General features: G+C 43.1%; 1 protein-coding gene across 1 annotated transcript in view; it reads right to left on the bottom strand.

Moving 5' to 3' along the window:
• VWA8 (von Willebrand factor A domain containing 8) overlaps positions 1 to 26,569 on the bottom strand; it is a 476,746-nt gene that overhangs the window by 305,395 nt on the left and 144,782 nt on the right. The window contains exons 20-21 of the mRNA XM_068267802.1: positions 22,148 to 22,254; positions 7,214 to 7,285 (exon numbers count right to left, since the gene is read on the bottom strand). Of these exons, the coding sequence (XP_068123903.1) occupies positions 7,214 to 7,285; positions 22,148 to 22,254 (179 nt within the window). The remainder of the gene's footprint in view (positions 1 to 7,213; positions 7,286 to 22,147; positions 22,255 to 26,569) is intronic.

Genomic DNA, 26,569 nt, shown 5'->3' with positions numbered 1-26,569 from the left:
AGATTGTTTGCCCTCTGAAGTCCCCTTCTTACCATGCAGCTTGCTGGTACTGCATAAAAATAATGGCCTGCAAATGAGATTACATATTTGTTCAAGAAATTCTTATTCTTGTTTATTCCCCCTCCCTTTAATTATGGAGAGTGAGGTAACAGCTTAAATGCTTAGCTGTAACTATTGCATTAAATATTTTGCCTACCCACAAAACGCAAGTTAATTTCCTTAATGTAAAGGAAATAATCCATCTGCATGTAAAGCACTGTGAAAGTAATGTTTATGGTCTGAGATGATGCAGCTTCTGGCTGCACGGAGTACAATGCATTCACACTACTAACCTACATAAGCAAAGCTTCAGAAAAGCAGGGAAAATACACAACACAAGCAGGCAAAAACTAGTACAATGATCCAGTTCCAATCGCTGCACAATAATGCTGTTACCTGTGCTCTCTAGAAAGTGCATCTTATATAGATGGAGGTTTTTTTGGCACTTCAAAATTATTTTACTTTAGTCACAGAAGGACTATAAATGAATCATTTAAAGTGAACCTTAAGTAAAAATAACCTTATGAGATAAACAATTGTATTCATCTTCCTACTCCTAAAAATGGCTTTTAGGTACCACACAGTTTTATGTTTTATTTAAAAACTTCAGTGAAAATAATGTAATAAAAAAAGTGCTTCATTTTTACAATAATTATGTATAAATGATTTAGTCAGTGTTTTCCCATTGTAAAATCTTTTAAATCCCTGATTTAATTCTGACATTTATCACATGGTGACATTTTTACTGCTGGCAGGTGATGTAGCTGCTGCTTGCTTTTTTGGCAGTTGGAAACAGCTGTAAACAGCTATTTCCCACAATGCAACAAGGTTCACAGACAGGTAACTGCCAGGAGTACCTCGGTACTCAGAGTTTCTTGTGGGAGGGGTTTCACCACAATATCAGCCATACAGAGCCCCCGATGATCTGTTTGTGAAAAGGAATAGATTTCTCATGTAAAAGGGGGTATCAGCTACTGATTGGGATGAAGTTCAATTCTTGGTCACAGTTTCTCTTTAAAGAAAACCAGAGACGTAATAAAAAAGTTTTATACATACCTGGGGCTTCCTCCAGCCTCATGTGCGCGGATCGCTCCCAAGCCGCCGTCCTCGCTCTTCTCCAACTCTGGTACCGGGTCCGATAAGTTCTGTCAGTCGCGGCCAGTCTGCGCAAGAAAAGTGCGCCCTCTACGTATCTCTGCAGTGGCTTTCGCAGAGATACGTAGAGGTTGCACTTTTCTTGCACAGACTGGGTGCAACTGACAGAACTTATGAGACCTGGTACCGGAGCTGGAGAAGAGTGAGGACGGTGGCGTGGGAACGATCCGCATGCATGAGGATGGAGGAAGCCCCAGGTACGTATACAACTTTATTTTTATTAGATCTCTGGTACACTTTAATAATTAAAATATGTACCGTGTTATAGAGAGCTAAAATATAAGAACTATTGCCATTTGTTATCTATCAGCTGCTCTCAGAAGCCCTCTACCAGGAAAGTGTTTTATGGCTGTAATTCCATATCAGCAAGGGAGGCTATAGTCCGACTGGGTCCCAACTTGAGAGAAACAATCAGTTGCATAGCTGAATATTAACTCTTTCATGCAGAAAAAGAAGAAAAGGAGCACAGCATAAGTGTCTGTATGCTTACCACTGTACATACACGTCTATCTCAGCATGTCACATGTCACTTTAGATTCTCTTTACTTATGTATTTTGTGTTTTTATTTTAAATGTCAAACTTCTGTTTTATAAGATATAAGAGGAATAGCCCAGCTCCCAGTGCACCATATGATCGCAGTATTTTGCAGATTCAGACATGCTGCTAACTGTAACTCACATGAAGAGACCTCTGCAATGCTGTGAGATCAGTGAGATGTCACTGAAGCTGCAGGGTCACATGAGCTCCATTCAGGCACAATACAATTAGCAGTATTCAGAATTCTGGAAGGACTGAACAAGTACTCTTGTTTTGTGGGCTCAGCTGTTCCTGTTAACATCATTTAAACATTAATGTACAGTAATCGTTCAAATCCTATTTAGACAAAACAAAAAACAGAGGAACTATGAGCCATTCCTAGAAAATACAGTAAATTAGCCACTTGTGCATTTTGGATGTAGCTCTTACATCCAAAGTGGAGGTCAGTCATGCCTCCTGGACATAGGTGCCGTGTCCCAGAACCTCCCCCCTTCAGACGATTGCGCAATGATCACCATTACTGCTAGTAACAGTAATAATTGATAAGCAATAGTTAAAAAAAGTTTACATTTTAAAATAAAAAATAGTGGGAAAAAAAGTAGGATTCCATGTGGGGAGGCTAGGGTTTGAAATAAATGGGGAAAATAAGAGTTAAGCATAGATAGGAGGTATCTATATTAGTACCACAAACAAAAACGGGCACAAAATGATGGTAATAAGCATGAAATAATGGTAATAGAATATTAGTTATTTTACCAATATTCTATTATCCACTATAGTAGAATATCGGTAATTAGACCAATATTCTACTATTAACCACCCTAACTATCACCTAAACCAGGCATGGGCAAACTTGGCCCTCCAGCTGTTAAGGAGCTACAAGTTCCACAATGCATTGCAGGAGTCTGACAGCCACAGTCATGACTCATAAAGGCAAATGCATTGTGGGACTTGTAGTTCCATAACAGCTGGAGGACCGAGTTTGCCCATGCCTGACCTAAACCCTCTGCTAACTATGCCTTACCCTAACCACCCCTCAATTACTCCTAACCCCAACCACCCACCACCTACTCCTAACACTAACCAGCCCCTGTCTGAGTGAACTGCAAAAAAGCCATAGGTGCACCTTCAGAATAATGGATTGCTGTGCATCCTGTTTATTATTAAATGATGTATATGTGACCTCATTTTATTCATAATGAGTTATAGCATTACTATTATTTCCGCAGCGCTGTATTGTATGTGGGTGGAAACCGGAGTGCCTGGAGTAAACCCATGGAGACACAGGGAGAACATACAAGCTCATTGTAGATGTTGCCCTGGCTGAGATCCCAACCAGGAATCCAGTGATGCAAGGCGAGAGTGCTAACCACTAGGCCACTGTGCTGCCCATAGAATACATTTTGATGTGTCATAGGGCTGGTTCACACGGGCGTCTGCCAAGCTTTTGCTTGGCGTCACGTTTAAACGCCAGCGTTTAAAAGCTAGCTTTTGAAGGCTTTTGGGAAGCATTCAGGGCTAGCAGTTCTGGTCTCTGCTATTGTTTCCTGGCGTTTACCGCCTCTGAAAGCAGCATGTTGCTTTCGAGACTAGACGCAACGCCGGGATCTACTGCCAGGCTTTCATGAAAGCCAGCTCTAAACGCTCCCATTCACTTGCATGGGATGGCGGTAGATCCCAAAAAATGCTGCTTCTGAAACACTGCGTTAAACACCACAAAAACGCCCGTCTGAACCAGCCCTTATAGCAGTCACATAAAAAAATAGCTAGGGACAAACTCAATACATCATGAAACAAAAATGTAATTTTTAAAGCACTTTTTAAGCTGCAATAATGACAGAATGTTGCAATATTAAAAAAAGTTATATAAATAAAAATAAAAATATGATACTCTTTTCTTTGCTACTAATGTTCTATTTGTTATCCGTACTACACATACAAATCATTATATCATCAATATTAATAAAATCATTCATCGTTATACAATATAAACCCTTTTTAGTAAACGCCAAGGGACCAGGAAACATAGTTTACTATATCAGAAGTTTACTATATCAGAACTGGTCATACATTGCATATTTATACAGATGCAAGATTCAGTTACAGATAACAAGATTCTATTGTATCAAGTTTTTTTCAGTTCAAGTTTGCTTTAAGGTAAGACAAATGTACCCTCCCTTCCATTACTGTAGCCATGCCAACATGTTGTGCCACTTTGCACAAAAAGACAAATATAAGGAAAGAAAGCACAGATTGGCAAAGTTTCTGTGACATGCTGTAGGACGTGTGTGGGTGCTTGCAAGGGGAGCATTTGTTCACAGGCACATTAGACAATCTGTCTGCTAATGGCAGATGGACATACAGTAAACAGAATGACTCTGCTGGGGTTTTACAAAGCGCTACATCTGGAGTCATTTCATTCTGAAATAAAACTAACAGTTAATAACATGGATTCTTGTTCTGCTTTAAGAGGCCCCTGGGCAATCAGACATGATTGTCTGCAGAGTTCTGCATCAAGTGACATCATTAAATATTATGTTATAGCTGCTACCGTGCTACTTAAAGAGAGTCTGAAGCGAGAATAAATCTCGCTTCAGACCTCATAGATAGCAGGGGCATGTGTGCCCCTGCTAAAATGCCGCTATCCCGCGGCTTAACGAGGGTCCCTGATCCCCCAAATCCTCTCCGTGCAGCGGGGGAGCACTTCCGCATTGGGGCAGGGCTAACCGCCGCAGCCCTGCCTCCCGCGCATCTATCAGACGCGTACCTCTGCCTCTCCCCCGCCCCTCTCAGTCTTCCTTCACTGAGAGGGGCGGGGGAGAGGCGGCGATGCGCGTCTGATAGACGCGATGTGAGGGCAGGGCTGCAGCCGTTAGCCCTGCCTCCAGGAAGAGCAAAATTTACGACCAAGTTGGTCGTTGATTTTGCAGGGGGGGTTTGGGGGTGAAGGGACCCCCGTTTAGCCGCGGGATAGCGGCGTTTTAGCAGGGGCACACATGCCCCTGCTAACTATGAGCTCTGAAGCGAGATTTATTCTCGCTTCAGAGTCTCTTTAATGGACCAGTATTCTGCCTTCTGTGACCTAGCACATGAAAGAAGAAAAAAGCCCATCTATTAGCATGGGAAATACAGATACTTCTGCCTTCAAATGCCCTCGGATGAGGTGACTGAAGTTCAAACAGCTACCGAGGTGATTCAATCTCAGACAAGGGAGTGAGTGAAACTGCCAGCACCTACCACAACCAAATGTCGATTTTCAAACTCACTGCTACGGTATGTATATGCCTTTAGCAACAGTATTTTACAGCAGAGGAGAGGAAGTTCTGAGCTCAGGTCCAGCTTAACACGGTGCTGATTTGCACATACCTGGAGTGATGATCACCACTGGATCATGTTTACATGAAATAAACGATTGTATCTATCTTCCTTCTCCTAAAAATGACTTTTTAAGATATTCCACAGTTTTATTTTATGTTTATTTCTACTTCATAAGTTTTAACTGTTTTATTGATTTTGCTCAATGACACATTCATTGAAGTATGCCAGAGCTAAACTCTATGAACTTTTTATCGCTTTCCTGCTCTCAGAAGCCATTTTCTGCTAGGAAAGTGTTTTATAGTTGGAATTTCTTATCAGTGAGGGTCACACTGTAGTCACTTCCTGTCTAAATCAGCCACTTACATACCTGATATTTAACTCTTTCAGGCAGAGAAAGAAAAAAATGGAACACAGCATAGTTATTTGTGTGCTAGGCACTGCACATACCCATGTCTATCTTATGTCACATGTCCCCTCGGGTATCCTTTAAAAAGGAACTTTACTGAAAGTAACTTAATTACTACAATTGCTTACATTTTGCAATATTATTTTGTAAATTATTTTATCAAGGTTTGGCCATTGCATAATCTTTACATAGTTACATAGTTATTTGGGCTGAAAAAAGACATACGTCCATCGAATTCAACCTGAACACTGATTTACCCTGATTTACATTTTTAAGGAGCATCACTGCGGAATGTTTGTTTGTTGTGTGTTCCGAAGTGTGCATAAAAAACACTTAGTCTCCCAGAGTGCTCTGGGGCAGAAGGCTGCCTAGGCTAAGCATCACTGGGAGGAAGAGTGAGACACCAACATACAACAATATATTGATACAGTATAGGAAGTGTTCTCTGATGCTGAAACCAAGATGATTAATGTAAAATTGGTTATCCTGAATAATATACAGTATTACATTTTACTACAACAGCCAAAATTTAAATAACTAGTGATATAAAACCGGCCACCCACTTTACAAACTGATCGCACAATCTCACTGCAATCCACAAAGGTTTTGTGTGTAGTGTTAACGATTCCTGATAATGACTCTACAATGACTACAAAGATGTTGGCCTGGTACCACCCAAAGGTTCTTTACTGCCTGGCTAAAGGCATAAACAACACCAACTGAAGAGTGTTATTTTAAGTCAAGGCATATCTAAATTGTGTATACTGTATTTTCTGGACCATAAGAAGCTCCTGACCATAAGACACACCTAGATTCAGAGGACAAAAAGCAGGGTTAAAAAATATATATACTAAACCTGGTGCATCCATGGTGCATGGGCATCTTGTGGATCTTCTCCCCTCAAGTCCCCCCAAATCATTATGCCCCCCTTGTATCCACCCTGTGCCTTCTTTGTACCTCGTGTCATTCTCTGTTCCTCCTGTGTCCTCCTCTGTCCCCAGTGTCCTTCTTTACTCCCCTTATGACCTCCTCTGTCCCGATGTCTCCTCTCTTCCCATGTACTCCTTTGACCCCGTCCTCCCATGTCCTTCTCTGTCCCCTCTGTCCTCCTTTGCCGTCCTGTCTAGCTCTCTGTATCTGGTCTCCCCTTTGTCCGGCGTCCCCTGTATCCTCCTGTGTCTCATCTGCCCCCTGCTATTGGGAGTGCAGTGATTGGCCCAAAGACAGCGCCGTGCTCCCGCATACGAGATCCGATGGTCAAAACACCAGGCGGCTGAAATTGACTTGCAGTGCTCCTCGCTGATTGACCGCACAGTGCCTGGAGGTTGACACAATGCTAGATCAGCTGGAGACGTGGCAAGAGGGGACTGGATAGTTGCATGGGGGTCCCGGGAGTCAACACCTGGGACATCGTTTATCATGGCAAGTATATAACTTACCAGAAGGGCACAAGGGAGCTGGATGGTAAGACAAAGGGGGACACTGGGGACACAGGAGGGCAACGGGAGGGGCAGGTGGCACACAGGGGACTAAGAGGGGATACCTGAGAAACGGTAACAAATGAGCACAAAGGGGGAACTTATGGGGGACACCTTGAGATCATAAGACGCTCTGACTTTCCAACACACACACACACACACACACTTTTGGGGGCAAAAAAGTGTGTCTTATCCGAAAAATACAGTACTTGTAACAATACCTGGAACATTGAGAAGGCATAGGTGGCATCCACCTGTACATTTCACAGCAACTCTCACCTGATTTCCAACAAGCAACAGATGTTCACCAAGCAGGAAGTCTTTCAGCATGTCCTCCATGACTCTCATGTGCTGCAGATTGAAAAATAGCAGTGTGAATAGAAAAGCACACTCCACACATGGTAAGATGTCAGGATTAAATAGAAAGAACATTAAAAGTACTAACAGTAACAAAAAAGTTCTGGAAGGCGAAATTCAATGCACAGAATTTAACCAAGCGACAAAAGACTTTGGTAATAAGAAGGTCTCAGAAGAATGATTATACAAGCACTTAGCTTAAAGAGAACCTGAACTGAAAATAAAATGTCAAAATAACCATACACAGGTCACACTTACCTCCTGTGTAGTCTACTACTCCATGTCTTTCTGCTCTCCTGCGTCCCATTTGTCCACAGTGATCAATGGAATTCTCTGTCCTCAATTTTAAAAATGGCCATTACCCCATAACAGCTTCCTGGTCAGCACACTGTTAAACTGTAATATCACCCACTTGGCCATAGGGAAACATGGACATTACCTTGCACATTCAGTTGTAACTGACAGCTGCTGATATATAACTGACAGCAACTGGTATATTTCAGTTCTGACAAAATATTGTCAGAACTGGAAGGGGTCACTGTAAGAAGAAAATGGTGAGCTTCTGAGAGGAACTGACGGTGAGGTTAGTATGTAATATTCATTTGCAGCTATGTCATGTGTTTATTTTAAATAATCTTCCTTACTTCAAGTTCCCTTTAAGCAGGCTCTTCATGGCGGCAGAATCCCTGGTACCTGGGAGACATTTATGTTCATTTATTGTAAGGATCCATCAGGTGTCCTTTAACACCTTATTTTTCTTGCTGCATCCATTCCTCGGTAACTTTGCAACCAATAAGACCACAATTCTGATGGTGTCAACACTGCTAGATGTCTTTTTTGATAAACAAATTCTGTATAATAATTTAATTAACGTTTTCCAAGTTCTGATACCTATATACAGTATATGACCTGCTGAATTTACAACAATGGTATAAGATTGGCTGTTGTGACATTGCAAAAGATAATGGGAAGTGAGTATCTGGAGAGCAGTGGGTGGTTCCTTATGAACTAGAATTCTGCAAGTTCACTCAAGTTATTGTAGTGATTTCTAGTATGCAGCAGCCTGAAAACATTGCCCAATTACCAGCCTGAAGCAGATACAGGGCCTACCTATTGGCCATAACAAAGTGCCACCCTGTAGATGGCATCACCTAAATAAAAGCAGAATAATTGAGATCAGGTTACCGACAGTGATGGGCAAATAGTTTGACAAATATACAAAACTTAATTTTAAGTGGAGCTACGATTTAACAGTGAAGGTTTCAATTAAAAAATAGAGAACTTTGTACAGGGGTGTTTAGATTCAGGAACTGAAGATCAATTACCAACACCTATATAATTAATCACAATGACTCCACACCATTTTTACTATTCTATGATGAACTACTGATTATAAAGTAGCAAGAAAAAGTATGTGAACCCTTTGGAATAATATGGATTTCCACACAAATGAAATGACATTGGAGGTGTTTGTTACAGCTGCCCTGCTCTATAAAAAAGACACCAGTTTTAGGTTTGCTTTTCCCAAGAAGCATTGCCTGATGTGAATGATGCCTCGCACAAAAGAGCTCTCAGAAGACCTACAATTAAGAATTGTTGAATTGCATAAAGCTGGAAAGGGTTATAAAACTATCTCCAAAATCCTTTCAGTTCATCTATAGATTATTTAGGCAGCGTTTGCCCATTGTAAAATCTTTCCTCTCCCTGATTAACATTTTGAAACGTATTCTGAAACGTATCACTGGTGGTAACATCTTTAGTTCTGCCAGGTAATCTGTATGGAATGTTCGTTACTGAGAGTTCTATGCACAGAGGGAGATACCACTTGCTTGCCACTTGGAAAAAGCTGTTATTTCCCACAATGTTCATGACATCACACTGTATGGGGAGTTTCACCATAATATCAGTCACAAAGACTCCCATGATGATATTTTCTAGAAAAGGTAAAGATTTCTCATGGGAAAGGGGGCATCAGCTAATGATTGGGATGAAGTTCAATCCTTGGTTACAGTTCCTCTTGAAGAAGTAGCATGGCTAAGTCTGTGATTTGAAAATTTTGGGGGAAAACAAAACAAAAACACCTGACAGTCTGGGTACAGGGTGAGAATGCAGATCAGCTACTTACAAACAGGTTCTTTTCCAATTTTTTATAATTTTCAAGCTGTTTGTAAGCTGTGTTAAACATGGTGGAAAATGAATAAATGATTTACTTGCGCACAGCTGGATTTAATTATATAGTATAAACGTTTTTGGTTGTTTTGAATGTGCTTTTAAAGTGTTTTGAACTACTTATAACAGTTTCTACAATACTATATAACTTACAAACATATGTAACAAATGTAATACAAAAACAGGATTGCATATTTTGTACATCAGGACGACTTTGTATCTCTCAACCTTTGTAACTCTAGTTGTTTGTAAATTGGGGTCCTTCTGTATAGATAATTCTGGCTTGTATGGAAGCCTATTGTTATTTTCACTTCATAAACTTTCACTTCTGTCTAGTCTCTCCATGCCCCAAACAGCCCTGCTGCAGTCCATCATGAATGCGGCTGCCAGAATTATCCACTCCTCCCATCGCTCCACCAGGGCGGCTCCCCTCCGTGAATCCCTCCACTGGCTTTCTATCCAGTCCAGAATCAGGTTCAAGATACTGTGTCTGGCCTACAAATCTGTCCACAAAACCTGTCCAACCTACATTTCCAATCTTACTCAGAGGTACACACGTAGCCGCTCACTCCGCTCCTCCAATCAACTTCGCCTGACCGACCCTCGCATCACCCAGTCCCATGCACGCCTCCAGGACTTCTCAAGAGCTGCTCCAACTCTATGGAACTCTCTACCTCCACCCATTAGGGCAGCCCCCTCCATCAACATCTTCAAGAAGGCCCTCAAAACTCACCTTTTCACTCTGGCCTACCACCCCTCACAAGTGATCTAAACCCACAGCTGAACTCTGGTCCCCTACCTTTCGTGCCTTTACCTCTCCCTCTAGATTGTAAGCCTTTGGGCAGGGTCCTCCTCCTTTTGTGTCCTACCTGATCATGCACCTCCATTACTGTGAACCCATGCTATGCATTTGAGTGAACCTAACTTGCCTAATCTCCATGCTCCCCATCCAGTGACTGACTAAGCATTACCTTGTACTCATACTGTGCTGTGTGATCTGGTCTTTCTTGTATTCCTGTATTGTCTTATTGATGTATATCACCCCTAAATATTGTCTGTAACCTAAACTAATGTCCAGCGCTGCGTAATATGTTGGCACTTTATAAATACAATAAATAAAATAAATAATAAACCATCCCGGTGTGGAACAGTGATAGCTACCAAGTGAAGGTTTATCTGACCACCTAAATTCCTAGTTTCTTGTAAAATACTTTGCAAGAAATGAAGAGAGATGGTCTGGTAAAATGCTATTAATTGACGCTTGCACACAAATGTAATGCAAATTGTTGGTAGCATAGACTCGGGCCTCTCAATCCCAGCAGGAAGTACATTTGACTGACCCAATTCTAAAATGCCCACAGTCTGCATTGAATGTGTATGCAAGACACAGAATCATTAGCATCTCATTGACTATCTCAAGTATGACCTAGTTTCCGATACAGCATACAGCATTTCCCTATGACTTATGATAGGGTTCTCCCAAAGCTCTGACAGGCAGTGTACATGTGTGAGTGTGTCTGACTGAAGCACTGTGTTGCCCTTAGCAACCATATTACTCCTGTATTAAAGGACCACTAGCGCGAAAAAAAAGTAGGCAGTTAAAATCTGACAGTCCCTGGCCAGTCTATCTCTTCATGGGTGATTCTCAGGGTTTTCTTTGTTTTCAACAGCATTTCCTGAACAGCAGTTGCAAAGTCTAGCTGACAATATAGTGTACAAGTGAGTGGTATATTACTATTTTGGTAGTTAAACTGCAGTTCAGGAAATGCTGTTCAAAACAAAGAAAACCTTGAGAATCCCCCATGGGGAGATAGACTAGTCCAAAACCTGTCGGTTATGTCAGATTTAACTGCCTACTTTTTTCACAATAGTGGTCCTTTAAAATTGGGCAGCACAGGCAGTCAGACATTTAAGGCTAGCCATACACTGTAGATGTGGGCAAAAGATGGATCCCTCTCAGATCTCAACTGATTCCACAATCAGCTAGCATGTTAGAACATCAATTTCTAGCAGATTCGTTTAAATTATTGAATCGGTCAGGTATTGACAGGAAAAATCAGCCAATGTATGGCCAGCTTTAGAAATGTAATTTGATTGTTTCAATCTAACCTTCTAACAAGCAAACATTCTATTTAAAGTACAACTGAAGTGAGAGGTATGTGGCATAAATATGTGTGGTATAAATATGTAGGCTGCCATATTTATTTCCATTTCAGCATTACCAGTTGCCTTGTAGTCCTGCTGATCTCTTTGGCTGCAGTAGTGTCTGAATCACACCAGAAACAACCATGCAGCTAATCTGACAATAATGTCAGAAACACCCTAAATTCTTGTTCAGGGTCTATGACTAAAAATATTAGAGGCAGAGTATCAAGAGAACAGCCAGTCAACTGGTATTGCCTAAAAAAGAAATAAATATGGCCGCCTCCATACCCCTCTCACTTCCGTTGTCCTTTAAATAAATATAGTTGTGTGACTGACTGCATACACACGTAAAACTTCTGTTATAATAGAGATAGCACATTGCCAAGGAACAGCAACTAGTGAGCTGCTGCTGCTGCTGCTTAGATCTGTTCTACATGCAGCTCTATACCAGATTTATTCTGAAAGAAATGGCTACATTCGTAAACCTCCAAATAGAATTGCTCAGTTAATGTGACCTAAAAGCCCAGTCTTTAGGTAAAGCACCATGTAGTACATTTTATTCCCCACACTAATCTGGAAAGTGTGTCACTAATTACAAGTAGAAAGATGCTGCCAAAATCTGAGCTGACCCATTTCTCTCTCGTTGCTGATTATTGTATTACCTTGAGGACAATGTCATGCTCAGATAAACAAATTAGTGGATTTAGCTGCATTCATACATATTGGAAAAGGAGTTGCTATTTGACCGATGCACAGAATAGGCCCGTTTTGCGTGTGCCCCCCTCCCCCCCCCCCCCCCCCCCACCTTCAGCTCCTTCTCCAGCAGAGTGAAGCTTTCAGCCGAGGAACAAGAAACAGGTCATGTGGAAGTAGGTCAAGCAAAGTCCTTAGAAAAATAATACTTGTCAGTGTAGACAAGACTTTACTACCAAAGTATAAGTGATTTAACATCTTTCACCAAAATCACAAATATGCTACCTGCTCTGATAAAATCTACATCCATCCAATAGCTGCTAAGAACCTTTCTCTAAAAGAATTAAGCTGATTGTGAGTTGGCATACATAACCAAAAACTGCTACTAAGGTCAGCTGCTACTAGAGCTTTCATTAGATACAGGTGCCTACAGTCTCCTACACTGAGGACAACAACAAGGTTCGTTCACACCTTAGACAAAACCCTGCTGAGGCAGCTGCTAAAGACCACCTCAGCCCCAATGTCGGCAAAAGATCTGGCACTCTGTATCATCTTGCCCAAAAGCAACCCGACGTTTCTGTTCTCCTCATCACTCCATCACCTCCATCGTGCGTTGCAGATCATCCCTCCACCACCTTCCATAGTGACAGAACACGTCGCTAGCAACGTGTCTGTACAGCGTCGGCCTTCAACTGCCCCCTAAGAGATCATGTACCGATCCTTGACAAGGGCAACAGTACTCTCAAATGTGTATAAGGCTTAAAGGACAATTGAAGTGAGAAGAATATGGAGGCTGACATTTATTTCCTTTAAAACAATACTAGTTGCCTGGCAGTCCTGCTGATCTCTTTGGCTGCAGCAGTGCCTGAAAAACACCAGAAACAAGCATGCAGCTCATCTTGTCAGATCTGTCAATAATGTCACAAACACCTGATCTGCCTATGCTTGTTCAGTATTGATAGCTAAAAGAATTAAAGGCAGAGGAACAGCAGGATAGTCAGGCAACTGGTATTGCTTAAAAACAAATAAATATGAGGGCCTCCATATCTCTTTCACTTCAGTTGTCCTTTAAGGCAGTGTTCCCCAACCCTGTCCTCAAGGCCCACCAACAGCGCATGCGTTGTGGAAATCCACAGAGGTAGTTAATCAGCTCTGATAAGACACTAATTACCTCACCTGCACATGTTTGTGGTTCTTTGCACAACATGTACTGATATATATATATATATATATATATATATATATATATATATATATATATATATATATATATATATATATATATATATACACATATACACATATACTCTTCTTTAAAGCCCTCACTTTCATCATGCATCCAACACATATCGTTTTAAAGCAGTGGGCAAAGCCATGCCAAAATAATTCATGTAACCCATTCTGTCCAGCTTACGTAACCATATCCATTAACGTATAGCATAGACACAGGCAATACAGAACATGAAAAGACCTTAATTCTGTTCTTTTTTTTACGTTAGAAGGCAAATCAATGAAATCTAAGCTGAAAATATCATGTTTTACAACTGTTGTCATTAAAGGAAAATTGTATTGAAAGCTGTCTGCCTTCATATGTCTCTTGGGGAGTCTAGTGGTGAGACCTCTGATAGCAATGATAAAAACCTGCATATCTTTCTCCCCAGCTCAGACTCTACTTTATGCCCCTAAGGTACCAAAAGCCTTTAAAGAGACTCTGAAGCGAGAATAAATCTCGCTTCAGAGCTCATAGTTAGCAGGGGCATGTGTGCCCCTGCTAAACCGCCGCTATTGTGCCGCTAAACGGGGGTCCCTTCACCCCCAAACACACCCCCGCAAGACTTGGTCGCAAGTTGGTCGTAAAATTTTCTCTTCCTGGAGGCAGGGCTAACGGCTGCAGCCCTGCCTCCAGTCACGTCTATCAGACGCGCATCGCCGCCTCTCCCCCGCCCCTCTCAGTGAAGGAAGACTGAGAGGGTTGGGGGAGAGGCGGAGATACGCGTCTGACAGACGCGCGTGGGGCAGGGCTGCGGCGGTTAGCCCTGCCCCAACCAGGAAGCGCTTCCCCGCTGTACGGAGGGGATTTGGGGGTGAAGGGACCCCCGTTAAGCCGCGGGATAGCAGCGTTTTAGCAGGGGCACACATGCCCCTGCTAACTATGAGGTCTGAAGCGAGATTTATTCTCGCTTCAGACTCTCTTTAAAAGACAACTTTGCTTTTATTTTATCAGCTCGGTGGTTTATCGATTTGAATTGGAAACTGGCTATATCAACTTTTTTATGATTTGGCTTAGTGATGGACAGATTGGAGCACACTATTTCTTTTACTCAGGATAAATTCCAATTTGATTAGTCAGCCAACAAGGCACTAAACCCAAATTCTACACAACCATTAATTTTCTTACATTCATAGAGCTGTTACACAGCATAATGTGTCATTTGACATTGCTGTTGTGAAGAAACACGGAAAAGCCGCCGCATGGACGCAAGCTGAGACGGCTGTTTCCGCGGCTGGCATAGCGGAATGCGGAGAAACCGCCGCGTCTGACGCGGCGGTTTGTACGCATAGGCCTGCTTCTCTCAGTGGGGCGGGATGCGGAGGAAACGCCGCACGCTCAGACAGCATGGCGGCGGATTCCGCATCCCATACAGCAACAACTTTACAACACATGACTGGTGTGGCTGGGACTGATAGTCCACACTGGTTTAGGAGGACGCGTGCGCGTGCAGAGAGGCAGGGCCTTTATGGCAGTCAGAGGAGGGTCAGCTGACCAGGCCGGTCAGCTGACAATTGCAGCAACTTTCATTGGTCCAGCACTTAAAGAGACACTGAAGTGAAAAAAAATATATGATATAATGAATTGGTTGTGTACTATGAATAATTACTAGAAGATTAGCAGCAAAGAAAATATTCTCATTTTTATTTTCAGGTATATAGTGTTTTTTCTAACATTGCATCATTCTCTAATATGTGCAGATTACACAACACTCAGCATTCAAAATGATTCTTTCAGAGCAGTCTGTGAACTAATGACCTCACCTCTGGCAGAGGAAAAGTAAAAAATTAATTAACAGTTGAGATAATAAAAGTCAGAAAACAGCCCTCTCCACGACTTTGAAAGTCGTAGAGCTTAATGGCTTTTTTGTATAGAGATAACAACTGGAGTTTCTTAAATCTTCCTGTACTGGAAACAATTAGACTGATGTATCTGATCTTAAGGTTTTATTTCTTAGCTGTACTACACATACAAATCATAATATCATAATTTTTTTTCGCTTCAGTGTCTCTTTAAGGGAGGTGCTGGAGAGCACTGGTGTATATATACTGGGTGCTGGTCATTTCTCTGGTGTCTGGCGTTGCGATCACAACGTGGTAGCACTCAGACCTGTCTGTATTTGTGTTCTAGCATAGTTTCCAAAGGTGTTGACAGCCAAGGATCTCACACCTTAGCGTTAGGAAATTATACTGTATTAGTTGTTATGACCTTCTGCCTGCCTGACTATTCCTTTGATCTCTCATTCTGTACCTTGCTATTTCTCATAACCTGTTGCCAAACTCTGCTTGTTCCTGGACTCTGTATCTGCCTTCTGATTCTGTACCCTGCTATTCGGATTCTCCGCTGCCGAACCCAGCCTGTTTATTGGATTCTGTATCTGTCTTCTGAATCTGTACCTTATCTGTCAGTGTGTTAACGACCTGGCTTGCCCGACCTCGAGAACTAGCCTTACTGTTAGAGGCAGTTCCCAGATCTGTTAGTGACACTCCCTCATTGGTGTCACTCACACTCTGTCCTCCCTCTCTCTGCTTAGCTCCTCCCCCGGGAGAGTCTAGGCCACGGAAGATAGGTACTTCTGTGTGAACTCAAAGTATTACTGTTGCATTAACACTCACTCGTTGCTCAGGTGTCCAGAGGTTAGAATATATATCTGATTATCGGTGATACTGCAGATCATCAATAATCGGGTATATTCTGCATTGTCGGTGATACTGCAGTTCACCGGTAATCAGACCCTCTCTGTGTTACACCGATCGTTACAGCTGTAAAGTGATTGTAGAGCACTAGTCTATACCCTCCGCTTGGATATGCCGAAGACGATCAGGGAGCTGCGTATAGACAGCACCCCAGGGTTCTTCACATTCGATGTGCCAGGCTAGTGGAAATCCAGCACTCCCATCTCCAATAACATGTCAGAAAGTAGTCGCCGACACCATCTATTTATAAGCTCTTTTAGTAATTAAAAAGACACATGACAGTTAACAGCAACGTTTCGGAGGAACACCTCCTTTCTCAAGCTCTATCAGTGTCTGCAGTAAACAACCATTAAACGCTTCCTTTTATATCTAACTGGATGGAGAACCAGCCAATCACATGTCAACGCCACCTTGTGGCGATCAATCTCCGTCCATCTTACCCTGCGGACTTGATGGGGAACTTCCTTTCCAAAAAGCGGATATGCGTACAGAAGGATGCGTCATCCTATGCGGCGGAGCGCGCACAACCGGACGCCGAGGGCACAACGCCGACCAGTGAGCGAGAGGCAGACGATGACATCAACCTCTGGTCACGCCTACCACATGGGGAAATGCCTCTCATACAGCCGCAAATGTGGCCGCCCACTTCGTAGACATAAGCAACCACGTGAGCCAAGATGTAGCCGCTCGCGTATGTTGCTAGCGTAACCATTGGCAACCAGGGACGTCATCCGCCCCGCCGCATAGCTCTGCATATGGTTAAAACTGTTGGTTATGCGGGTTGCCAGGCTGTGGCGTGCTCTGTTGCTATGCGGCGAGGCGGAGGGCGTCCCTGGTTGCCGATGGTTACGCTAGCAACCTATGCGAGCGGCTACATCTTGGCTCACGTGGTTGCTTACATCTACCAAGTGGGCGGCCACATTTGCGGCTGTACGAGAGGCAGTTCCCCATCTGGTCCGCAATGTGGTAGGTGTGACCAGAGGGTGATGTCATCGTCTGCCTCTCACTCACTGGTCGGCGTTGTGCGCTCGGCGTCCGGTTGTGCGCTCCCCGCCGCATAGGATGACGCGTCCTTCTGTACGCATATCCGCTTTTTGGAAAGGAAGTTCCCCATCAAGTCCGCAGGGTAAGATGGACGGGGATTGATCGCCACAAGGTGGCGTTGACATGTGATTGGCTGGTTCTCCATCCAGTTAGATATAAAAGGAAGCGTTTAATGGTTGTTTACTGCAGACACTGATAGAGCTTGAGAAAGGAGGTGTTTCTCCGAAACGTTGCTGTTAATTGTCATGTGTCTTTTTAATTAATAAAAGAGCTTATAAATAGATGGTGCCGGCGACTACTTTCTGAAGACGATCAGGCAGAAGCCAATCCCTGGGCTCAAAGCCCTACACCAATCACTGAGGTCCTTGCCGTACCTGATAGGAATCCATGCAGCTGAGTTCTGATCGGAAATGCATACAGAGATGACGCCGAGAATATATCAGGTATAGAACTGCATATAAGAGGGAACTGCATATGTAGAACAAATCTAAGCAGCAGCAGCAGCCCACTAGTTGCTGTCCCTGGGCAATGTGCTATCTCTATGGTGACAGAAGTTTTATGTATATGCAGTCATACAAGTATATACCTGACTAGATTTGTACTTTTGCAATAGAGACTACTACTTGTCATCCTCCTCCTCCTCATTCATTCAGTCGACTCCAATTCTTATGATCATATATACTTCCGCTCACAAGATGTCTGTCAATTACGTTTTTTTCAGCTGTTGCATAGACATGTTCATAGCTTCATATATGCTGTCTATGCACTTTAGCCTCTGTCGTCCACTTCATCTCTTGCCCTCTTTACCAAGCATCAAGGATTTCTCCAAAGAACCCGGTCTTCTTATTACGTGACCAAAATATTTGAGTTTTAATAGCAGTATCAACCCTTCTAGTGAACACTCTGGCTTTATTTCTTTAAGTATTGACTGGTTAGATCTTCTAGCAGTCCAGGGAACACTCAGTAGCTTTCTCTATACCCAAAGTTCAAAAGCATCAATCTTTCTACGCATGACCTTATTTATAGTCCACTTTTCACAGCCATATGTCACAACTGGGAAGACCATAGCTTTAACTATTTTGGTCCTTCTTGGTAAAGTGACATCTCAATCCTTTAGTATCTTTTCCAAACTTGCCACAGCTTTTCTTCCAAGCAATAAGCGCCTCTTAATCTCATGTCTGCAGCCACCATCTGCAGAGATCTTCGATCCCAGGAAGATGAAATCTGTTACAATCTGCAGATGGTTCATTCGAGCAGATGATGTGACTTTAGTTTTCTTGATGTTAAGCAGTAGACCAGCATTGGCATTTTCTTGTTTGACATTCATGAGTAGTCTCTTTAACCACTTAAGTCTATCTCCGTCCAGATAGCCTGCCCTGCTGCCGCTGAGCCTTGCATTAGCCCGGAGATCAATGAATGGGAACACAGTTGCCATTCATTGATGTAAGTCCCCGTATGAAAGACCGACACCGTCAGCGAGACGGCTCTGTCTTTAATAAATCCCCATCTGCCCCATCCACGCTTTACTTCCGCTTGCGTAGTAATACTACACGTGCATAAGTAAGCTCTTGTGGCCAAATAGTAAAATTACATCTAGAAATAAAAATTTCCAGATAATGACTTTTTTTTTTTTACTGTTGAAATGAGTCCCTTACCTCCCACACTCCCCAATAGCTACACAAAAAAATCTTTTGTAAAAAAAAAAAAATTACAATAAAAAAAAAAACAAATAGTTACCTTAGGTACTAAACTTTTCTAATATGTATGTAGTAAGGTATATTACTGTTATTTTGATGGACGCAAAACTGAAAAAATACACCTTTATTTCCAAATAAAATATCGGCGCCATACATTGTGATAGGGACATAATTTAAATGGTGAAATACCTGGGACAAATGGGCAAATAAAATACATGGGTTTAACCTCCCTGGCGGTCTATTAAGATCGCCAGGGCGGCTGCGGGAGGGTTTTTTTTTAATTAAAAAAAACTGTTTCATGCAGCCAACTGAAAGCCCACTAGAGGGCGCTCCGGAGGCGTTCTTCCGATCGCCTCCGGCGCCCAGAATAAACAAGGAAGGCCGCAATGAGCAGCCTTCCTTGTTTTGCTTACATCGTCGCCATAGCGACGAGCGGAGTGACGTCATGGACGTCAGCCGCCTCCGATCCAACCCTTAGCGCTGGCCGGAACTTTTGTTCCGGCTGCGCAGGGCTCAGGCGGCTGGGGGGACCCTCTTTCGCTGCTGCTCGCGGCGGATCGCCGCAGAGCGGCGGCGATCAGGCAGCACACGCGGCTGGCAAAGTGCCGGCTGCGTGTGCTGCTTTTTATTTCGCTCAAATCGGCCCAGCAGGGCCTGAGCGGCGACCTCCGGCGGTGATGGACGTGTATAGTCGTCCATACCGCTGAGGAGGTTAATTATGGTAGCATGTATTAATTTCAAACTATAATGGCCAAAAACTGAGAAATAATTTTTTTTTCATTTCTTTCTTAATCTTCCTGTTAAAATGGATTTAGAATAAAATAATTCTTAGCAAAATGTACCATCCAAAGAAAGCATAAAAAATGGTGGAAAAAAACAAGATATAGATCATTTCAGTGTGATAAGTAGTGAAAAAGTTATTGGCGAATAAATGGGAGGTGAAAGTTGCTCGGATGCATAAGGTGAAAAAACACTGTAGGTTGAAGTGGTTAATTCTTCCTCCTTTTCAGCCCTCAGAGTGGTATCATTGACAGATCTCAGATTGTTAATATTCCTGCTCGCCATTTTAATTCCAGCAAGAGACTCATCCAAACCAGCTGCATTACATATTTAGCATACTACCTGCCTTTACCAATTGTGAACTAGTCTGTTATTCTATGCTCAGTTATAACTGTTTCCTCTTGGTTTTCATATGGATTCCTCAAAAGGCTAATGAGATGACATGGTATTCCCATCTCCATGAAAATGTGCCACAGCCTATTATGATCTACATAGTTAACCCCCTTGCCATTTCAATTCTGGCGGCAAGGGGGCAGCACAGCACTTTTAAAAAAAAAAAAAATTTAAATCATGTAGCGAGCCCAGGGCCTTCGGCGATCAGAGTAAGCAGGAAATCCCGTTCAGAACGGGAATTCCTGCTGGGCTTCCCCGGTCGCCATGGCGACCGGGCGGGATGACGTCATCGATGTCATGGACGTCGGGACGTCAGAGGGAATCCCGATCCACCCCTCAGCGCTGCCTGGCACTGTGCTAGCTGCGTGCAGGAAAAAAAAATTTTTTAATCGGCCCAGCGGGGCCTGAGAAATCCTCCTACGCTGAGCAGAGCTCGGGATAACCGGCAAGGAGGTTAAAAGTTTTTGAATAGTCAATAAAGCAAAAGTAGACATTCTTTTGGAATTGCCTTGCTTTCTCTATTATCCATCGAATATTGGCAACATTGTCATACTTTGCTATTTTTTCACTTCTGTATTTGTTTTGGTGCCATTTATCTGCTTGATGTATTATCCAATTTTTTTTTTTCTTCCAATAAACTTTTTGGGAAAAAAAGTCTGTATACCTGTGAAAATCACTGTGACAAGTTCTCACTTTGTCTATTGAAATGTTAACGTATCTCATGTTATGGGGAACTGAGTATAAACAGTGAGAACATCCAAATGCTGGAGGAAACTTCACAACATTAGATTCATACAAAGGAGATTTTATTGTAGCACCCAATAGTTATAACAAGCCAAAAGACAATGTAGCGTTCTACCTATGTAACCTAAAGTATACCTGACCTGAGGCAAAGCTACAAAAGGTAAGCACAGAGGTAAGTTCCTGCTGGATCCACATACCTCTGTGCATTGTCCATTCCTCTCCTCATTCCCCTGGTGGTCTTCATAATCACTCCTTGAAAACTGTGCCTTTTGTCATTAAAATAACATATCCGAGCTAGCAAATCAAGCCTGTGACTGCATTCATGGTTGCTTAAAGTGAATCTCCATCCATAAAATAATAATCCTTCAGCACTGCTGTAATAAAGTTATATTTACCTGCGGAGTCTTGCCCCACAAAGCCGTCCCGAAGACAAAGCATCACTCCAATTCCGGTGCCTGGCCCCGCCTTCCCTCTCTCCACGGAGAGAAAAACGCCAAGCTATTTACTGTGGTGCAAGGTCTTCGGGACGGCTTTGTGGGACAAGACTCTACAGGTAAATATAACTTTTTATTACAGCAGCACTGTGGGATTTTTATTTTATGGATGGACATTCACTTTAAGCTTCATTAGTGGCTAGATAGTGTAGAGGCTCTGCCTCTGACACAGGAGACATAGGTCCAAATCTTGTCTCTTCCTGTTTATTCAGGAAGGAGCCCTTGGGCTAGACTCTTTAATACTGCTACTGCCTACTGAGCGCGCTCTAGTGGCTGCAGTTTAAAGCGGATCCGAGATGAAAAAATAACTGTAACAAGTAACTTGTCTATATATATATATATATATATATATATATATATATATATATATATATATATATATATATATATCGGAAAAAACCTAATCCCCCCTCCTCGTTCCTCCTCCCTCCTCCCCTCTGAAATCTCTGGCTAGTAATACCTCCCCCTCCTCCAGCCCAGACTGAGCTCCCATGAGCCCTCGCTACTGTTTGAAAATGCCAAGGCTCTATGAAAAGCTGTGGGCGAGGCTTGTTTAGTTTATAGGGAATTAGAGTATAAAACAAAAGTATTTGGCTTAAGGAATGCCCTATAACCAATAGGAAAGGAACACAATTATGCAATGAGTAAAAGTTCATCTCGCATCCACTTTAAACTCTTTGAGTCCTTCAGGAGAAAAGCACAATAAATGTTGTCTTGTTTGACTTTCATACCTGCGTGTTTTCATAAAACAGGATGTCTGGTACTTTCATCTTCTCATCTGGATTAAATACTGGAACAGTAACACTCCCAATCCTTAATATTCCAGATTTTACTTCATCTAAAAAAAACAAAAAACAAAAAAAACAGATATCGTCAGTTCATTAAAAGCACTCTTTGTTAAATGCACTATTACCATTAGGGCTGCTCAAATCCGGATCCGGGAGATATCCGGATAGTTGCTATCCGGATATCTCCCAGTAAACCTGTGCGGGGTGGGCGGGGGGGGGGGTCAAGCTTACCTGTCTGACGTCTTCTTCGTCCGTCCCTGGCGCCTCCTACGATGCGTTCCACGTGGCGGTCACTTCCTCCTCCCGACCGAAAAAGACGTCAGACAAGTAACGTCAACCCCCCCCCCCCCCCCTCCCGCCCACAGGTTTGCTGGGAGATATCCGGACAGCAACTATCTGGGTATCTCCTGGATCCGGATTTGAGCAGCCCTAATTACCATGGCCATGTGCACCACTAATCATTCTAGGTGCGATAACTATTGTACTTGGCAAATAAAGCTAAGCTGATTCTGTTTGTTATCCACTGTAGACAACACCTACCTAGCCTAGTTAGTCCTGCCCATTGTAAAAATATAAATGTTCCTGCAACACCAATCCTGATATTCCTTCCAAGTCCTAGTTGAATGCACAGAGGCATCTTCTGAGTCACCGAGTGTGGTCTACTTTCAGCTGTATGTTTAATACAATCTCACAGGTAGCAAGCTGTTATTTGACCTTCAGAATGCTTTGTATTTGATCGGAACACTCAGCTGGGTGAATGTGGAAGGGCAGAAGGTTTAATTTTTACATGTACAGTATTATTTCATATTTACTTGATGCAAGATGAATGCTGAGACTGCTATCTTCATTATTTTGTAGCTAAGCATTTGGCTTCTTGTTGTTTGAGTCACACACCTGCAACAAGCATGCAGCTACTGGAGTCAGACCAGAGTCTATGCATCTGATCTGCATGGTCATTCTGGGTCAGTGACTCAACAACAACAACAACAAATAACATTTGTAGAGCGCTTTTCTCCCATAGGACTCAAAGCGCATATAGGACTCAAAGCGCAAGACTCAAGTTATTAAAGACAGAGCATCAGCACAGAAGTCAGGCAATAGATATTGTTTATTAGAGAATGAAGATGGCAGCCTCTACGTTACTCTCAATTCAGGTTCCCTTTTGAGCTGCTACTTCTTGCATCATCATACACAAAATTAGTTTTACATATAGCAACGCAAAAGCCTTCCCCTAACTCCATCTTGAACAAAAACTGCTATAAATTGAGCTTCCTAGGAGAAAAAAAATTAAATAATTGTGTTTAACCACTCAGCACCTAGATCGGCTTTCCCCTTATGGATAAGAGTAGTTTGATGTTTTAACTATGCCCCTATTTAATCAGCAATAACGCTATCACTATTTATGAAGCCTTAAAGGGACTCCGAGCTCATCTAAAAAATAAAAGTTGTACTCACCCGGGGCTTTTTCCAGCCCAGTGCTGGTCGGGAGGTCCCACGACGGCGTCCTGGCTCCTCTCCTACTCCCGGCGTGGCAGTACCGCGCATGAGCGCTTTAATCGCGCATGCGCGGTACTTTCACGCCGGCCGCCGTGATGACGCAAGGCGGCCGGCGTGTGACGTCAGCCGCGTCATACGCGGAAGGAGCAGCCCGACACTCCGCCGAGTGTCGCCCGGGCTGCGGCCTGTCAGCCATTGCGGAGCGGGGAGTAGGAAAGGAGCCAGGACGCCGTCGTGGGACCTCCCGACCAGCACTGGGCTGGAAAAAGCCCCGGGTGAGTACAACTTTTATTTTTTAGATGAGCTCGGAGTCCCTTTAACCACTTGCCGACCAGGGGTGATTTGCCTGATCTGTGCTGCGTGGGCTCTCCAGCCCGCAGCACAGATCAGTATTATGCCAGGGCGATCAGACTTCCCCCCCTTTTTTCCCCACTAGGTAGATGTCCTGCCGGGGGGGTCTGATCACCGCCGGCCATCTGCGTTTTGCGCGGGGGGCTCCTCAAAGCCCCCCTCCGCAGTCATTTCCGCCCTCTGCCTCCTTACCTCCCTCCCTCTCTCTGTAATGCGCAGGACGGAGTTCCGTCCTGCGCATTGAAGGATAGGCTTCCGCCTATCAGATGCCGGCGATCCCCGGCCAATCAGAGGCCGGGGATCGCCGATCTGCCCTATGGCGCTGCTGCGCAGCAGCGCTGTATGATGTAAACAGCGGGGATTTCTTCCCCATGTGTTTACATTTTGCCGGCGAGCCGCGATCAGCGGCTCTCCGGCTGTTCACGGAGACACCCTCCGTGAACTGACATGGAAAGTTTCCATGGTAACCCGCAGACGACCAGTTTATGCCAATCGGCGTTAGCTGGTCGTCAAGAGGTTAATGATAGAATCGTGGTCGAAATTGTTGGCACCCCAGATTTTTTTTCCCAGAAAATCAAGTATTTCTCACAAAAAAGTATTGCAGTATCATGTTTTGCTATACACATGTTTATTCCCTTTATGTATATTGAAATAAAACAAAACAAAAAAAAAACAAAAAAAAAAAAAAAAAGAGGAAAAAAAGCAAATTGGACATAATGTCACACAAACTCCAAAAATGCACTGGACAAAATTATTGGCGACCTTAACTTAATATTTGGTTGCACACACTTTGGAAAAAATAACTGAAGTCAGTCACTTCCTATAACTATCTTACACCTCTCACCCAGAATTTTGGACCACTCTTCCTTTGCAAACTGCTCCAGGTCTCTTTTCCCAACAGCAACTTTAGGATTTCTCCATAGTGTTGAATAGGATTTAAATCTGGACTTATTGCTGGCCACTTCAGAACTCTCCAGTGCTTTGTTGCCATCCATTTCTGGGTGCTTTTTGACATATGCTTGGGGTCATTGTCCTGCTGGAACATCTAAGATCTAAGACGCAAACCCAGCTTTCTGACACAGGGCTCTACAGTGCAACCCAAAATCCTTTGGTAATCCTCAAATTTCATGATGCCTTGCACACATTCAAGGCACCCAGTGCCAAAGGCACAAAAACAACCCCAAAGCATCATTGAACCTGCACCATATTTCACTGTAGGTACTGTGTTCTTTTCTTTATAGGCCTCATTCTATTTTTGGTAAACAGTAGAGCGATGTGCTTTACCAAAAAGCTCTATCTTGGTTTCATCTGTCCACAAGACATTTTCCCAGAAGGATTTTGGCTTACTCAAGTACATTTTGGCAAATTGCAGTCTTGTTTTGTTATGTCTCTCAGCGGAGTCTTCCTGGGTCTCCTGCCATAGCGTTTCATTTAAATATCGACTGATAGTTCATGCTGACACTGATGCTCCCTGAGCCTGCAGGACAGCTTGAATTTCTTTGGAACTTGTTTGGGGCTGCTTATCCACCATCCGGACTATCCTATGTTAGAACCTTTCATCCATTTTTCTCTTCCGTCCAGGCGTCCATACCCAGGGAGAATAGCGACAGTGCCATGGGTCTCTAACTCCTTGATAATATTGTGCACTGTGGACAACGGCAAATCTAGAACTCTGGAGATGGACTTGCAACCTTGAGGTTGTTGATATTTTTCCATCAAGCCCTCAGTTTTCTTCTCCTCCTTCTGTTGTCCATGCTTAATGTGGCACACACAGAACCACAATGCAAAGACTAAATGAACTTCCCTCCTTTTAATCTGCTTTCAGGTGTGATTTTTAAATTGCCCACACCGGTTACTTGCCCCAGGTGAGTTTAAAGGAGCAACACATGCTTGAAACAATCTGATTTATCCACAATTTTGAAAGGGTACCTATGATTTTGTCCAGTCCATTTTTGGAGTTTTGTGTGACATGTCCATTTTTCTTTTTTTTTCCTCCTTTTTTTTTCAATACACACAAAGGGAATAAACATCTATAGCAAAACGTGTTACTATAATACTTTTCTGTGTGAAATACTTGATTTTCTGGAAAAATTTCTGCCAACAATTTCGTCCATGACTGTATATATATTAAAATACATAAATCCCCCTTGTCCTGGTGCTACAACCCCAGCCTTCTCAACTGTCACCCTCATGTGGGACCAGGGGAGTGCGTGACATCTACACGTGGTGGCACTTGGGGTTGACGGTGGAGGAGGGTGGCCAGGAACGCAGCATTGCTAGGCCAATTCCTAACAGATTTAATGCAGTTATCTATTGGGAATTGGCCTGTGGTGTATGGGCAGCCAACAGGTCTCTCTCCAATCAGATTTGATTGGAGAGAGATCGGTCTCTTGGTCAATCTGCCCATGAATCGCCAGATGTATGGGCACCTTAAAAGTAGGCAGAAGTAACTTTAGTTTGATGATTGACAAGCATTAATATCATGTGACCACTGCTCCTTCTTCAGCCAAGCAGAAG

The sequence above is a fragment of the Hyperolius riggenbachi genome, chromosome 2, assembly GCF_040937935.1.
Source record: "Hyperolius riggenbachi isolate aHypRig1 chromosome 2, aHypRig1.pri, whole genome shotgun sequence".
Taxonomy (NCBI): Eukaryota; Metazoa; Chordata; class Amphibia; order Anura; family Hyperoliidae; genus Hyperolius; species Hyperolius riggenbachi.
The sequence above is the reverse complement of the archived record's forward strand: the minus strand, read 5'-3'. Positions and strand labels throughout refer to the sequence as shown.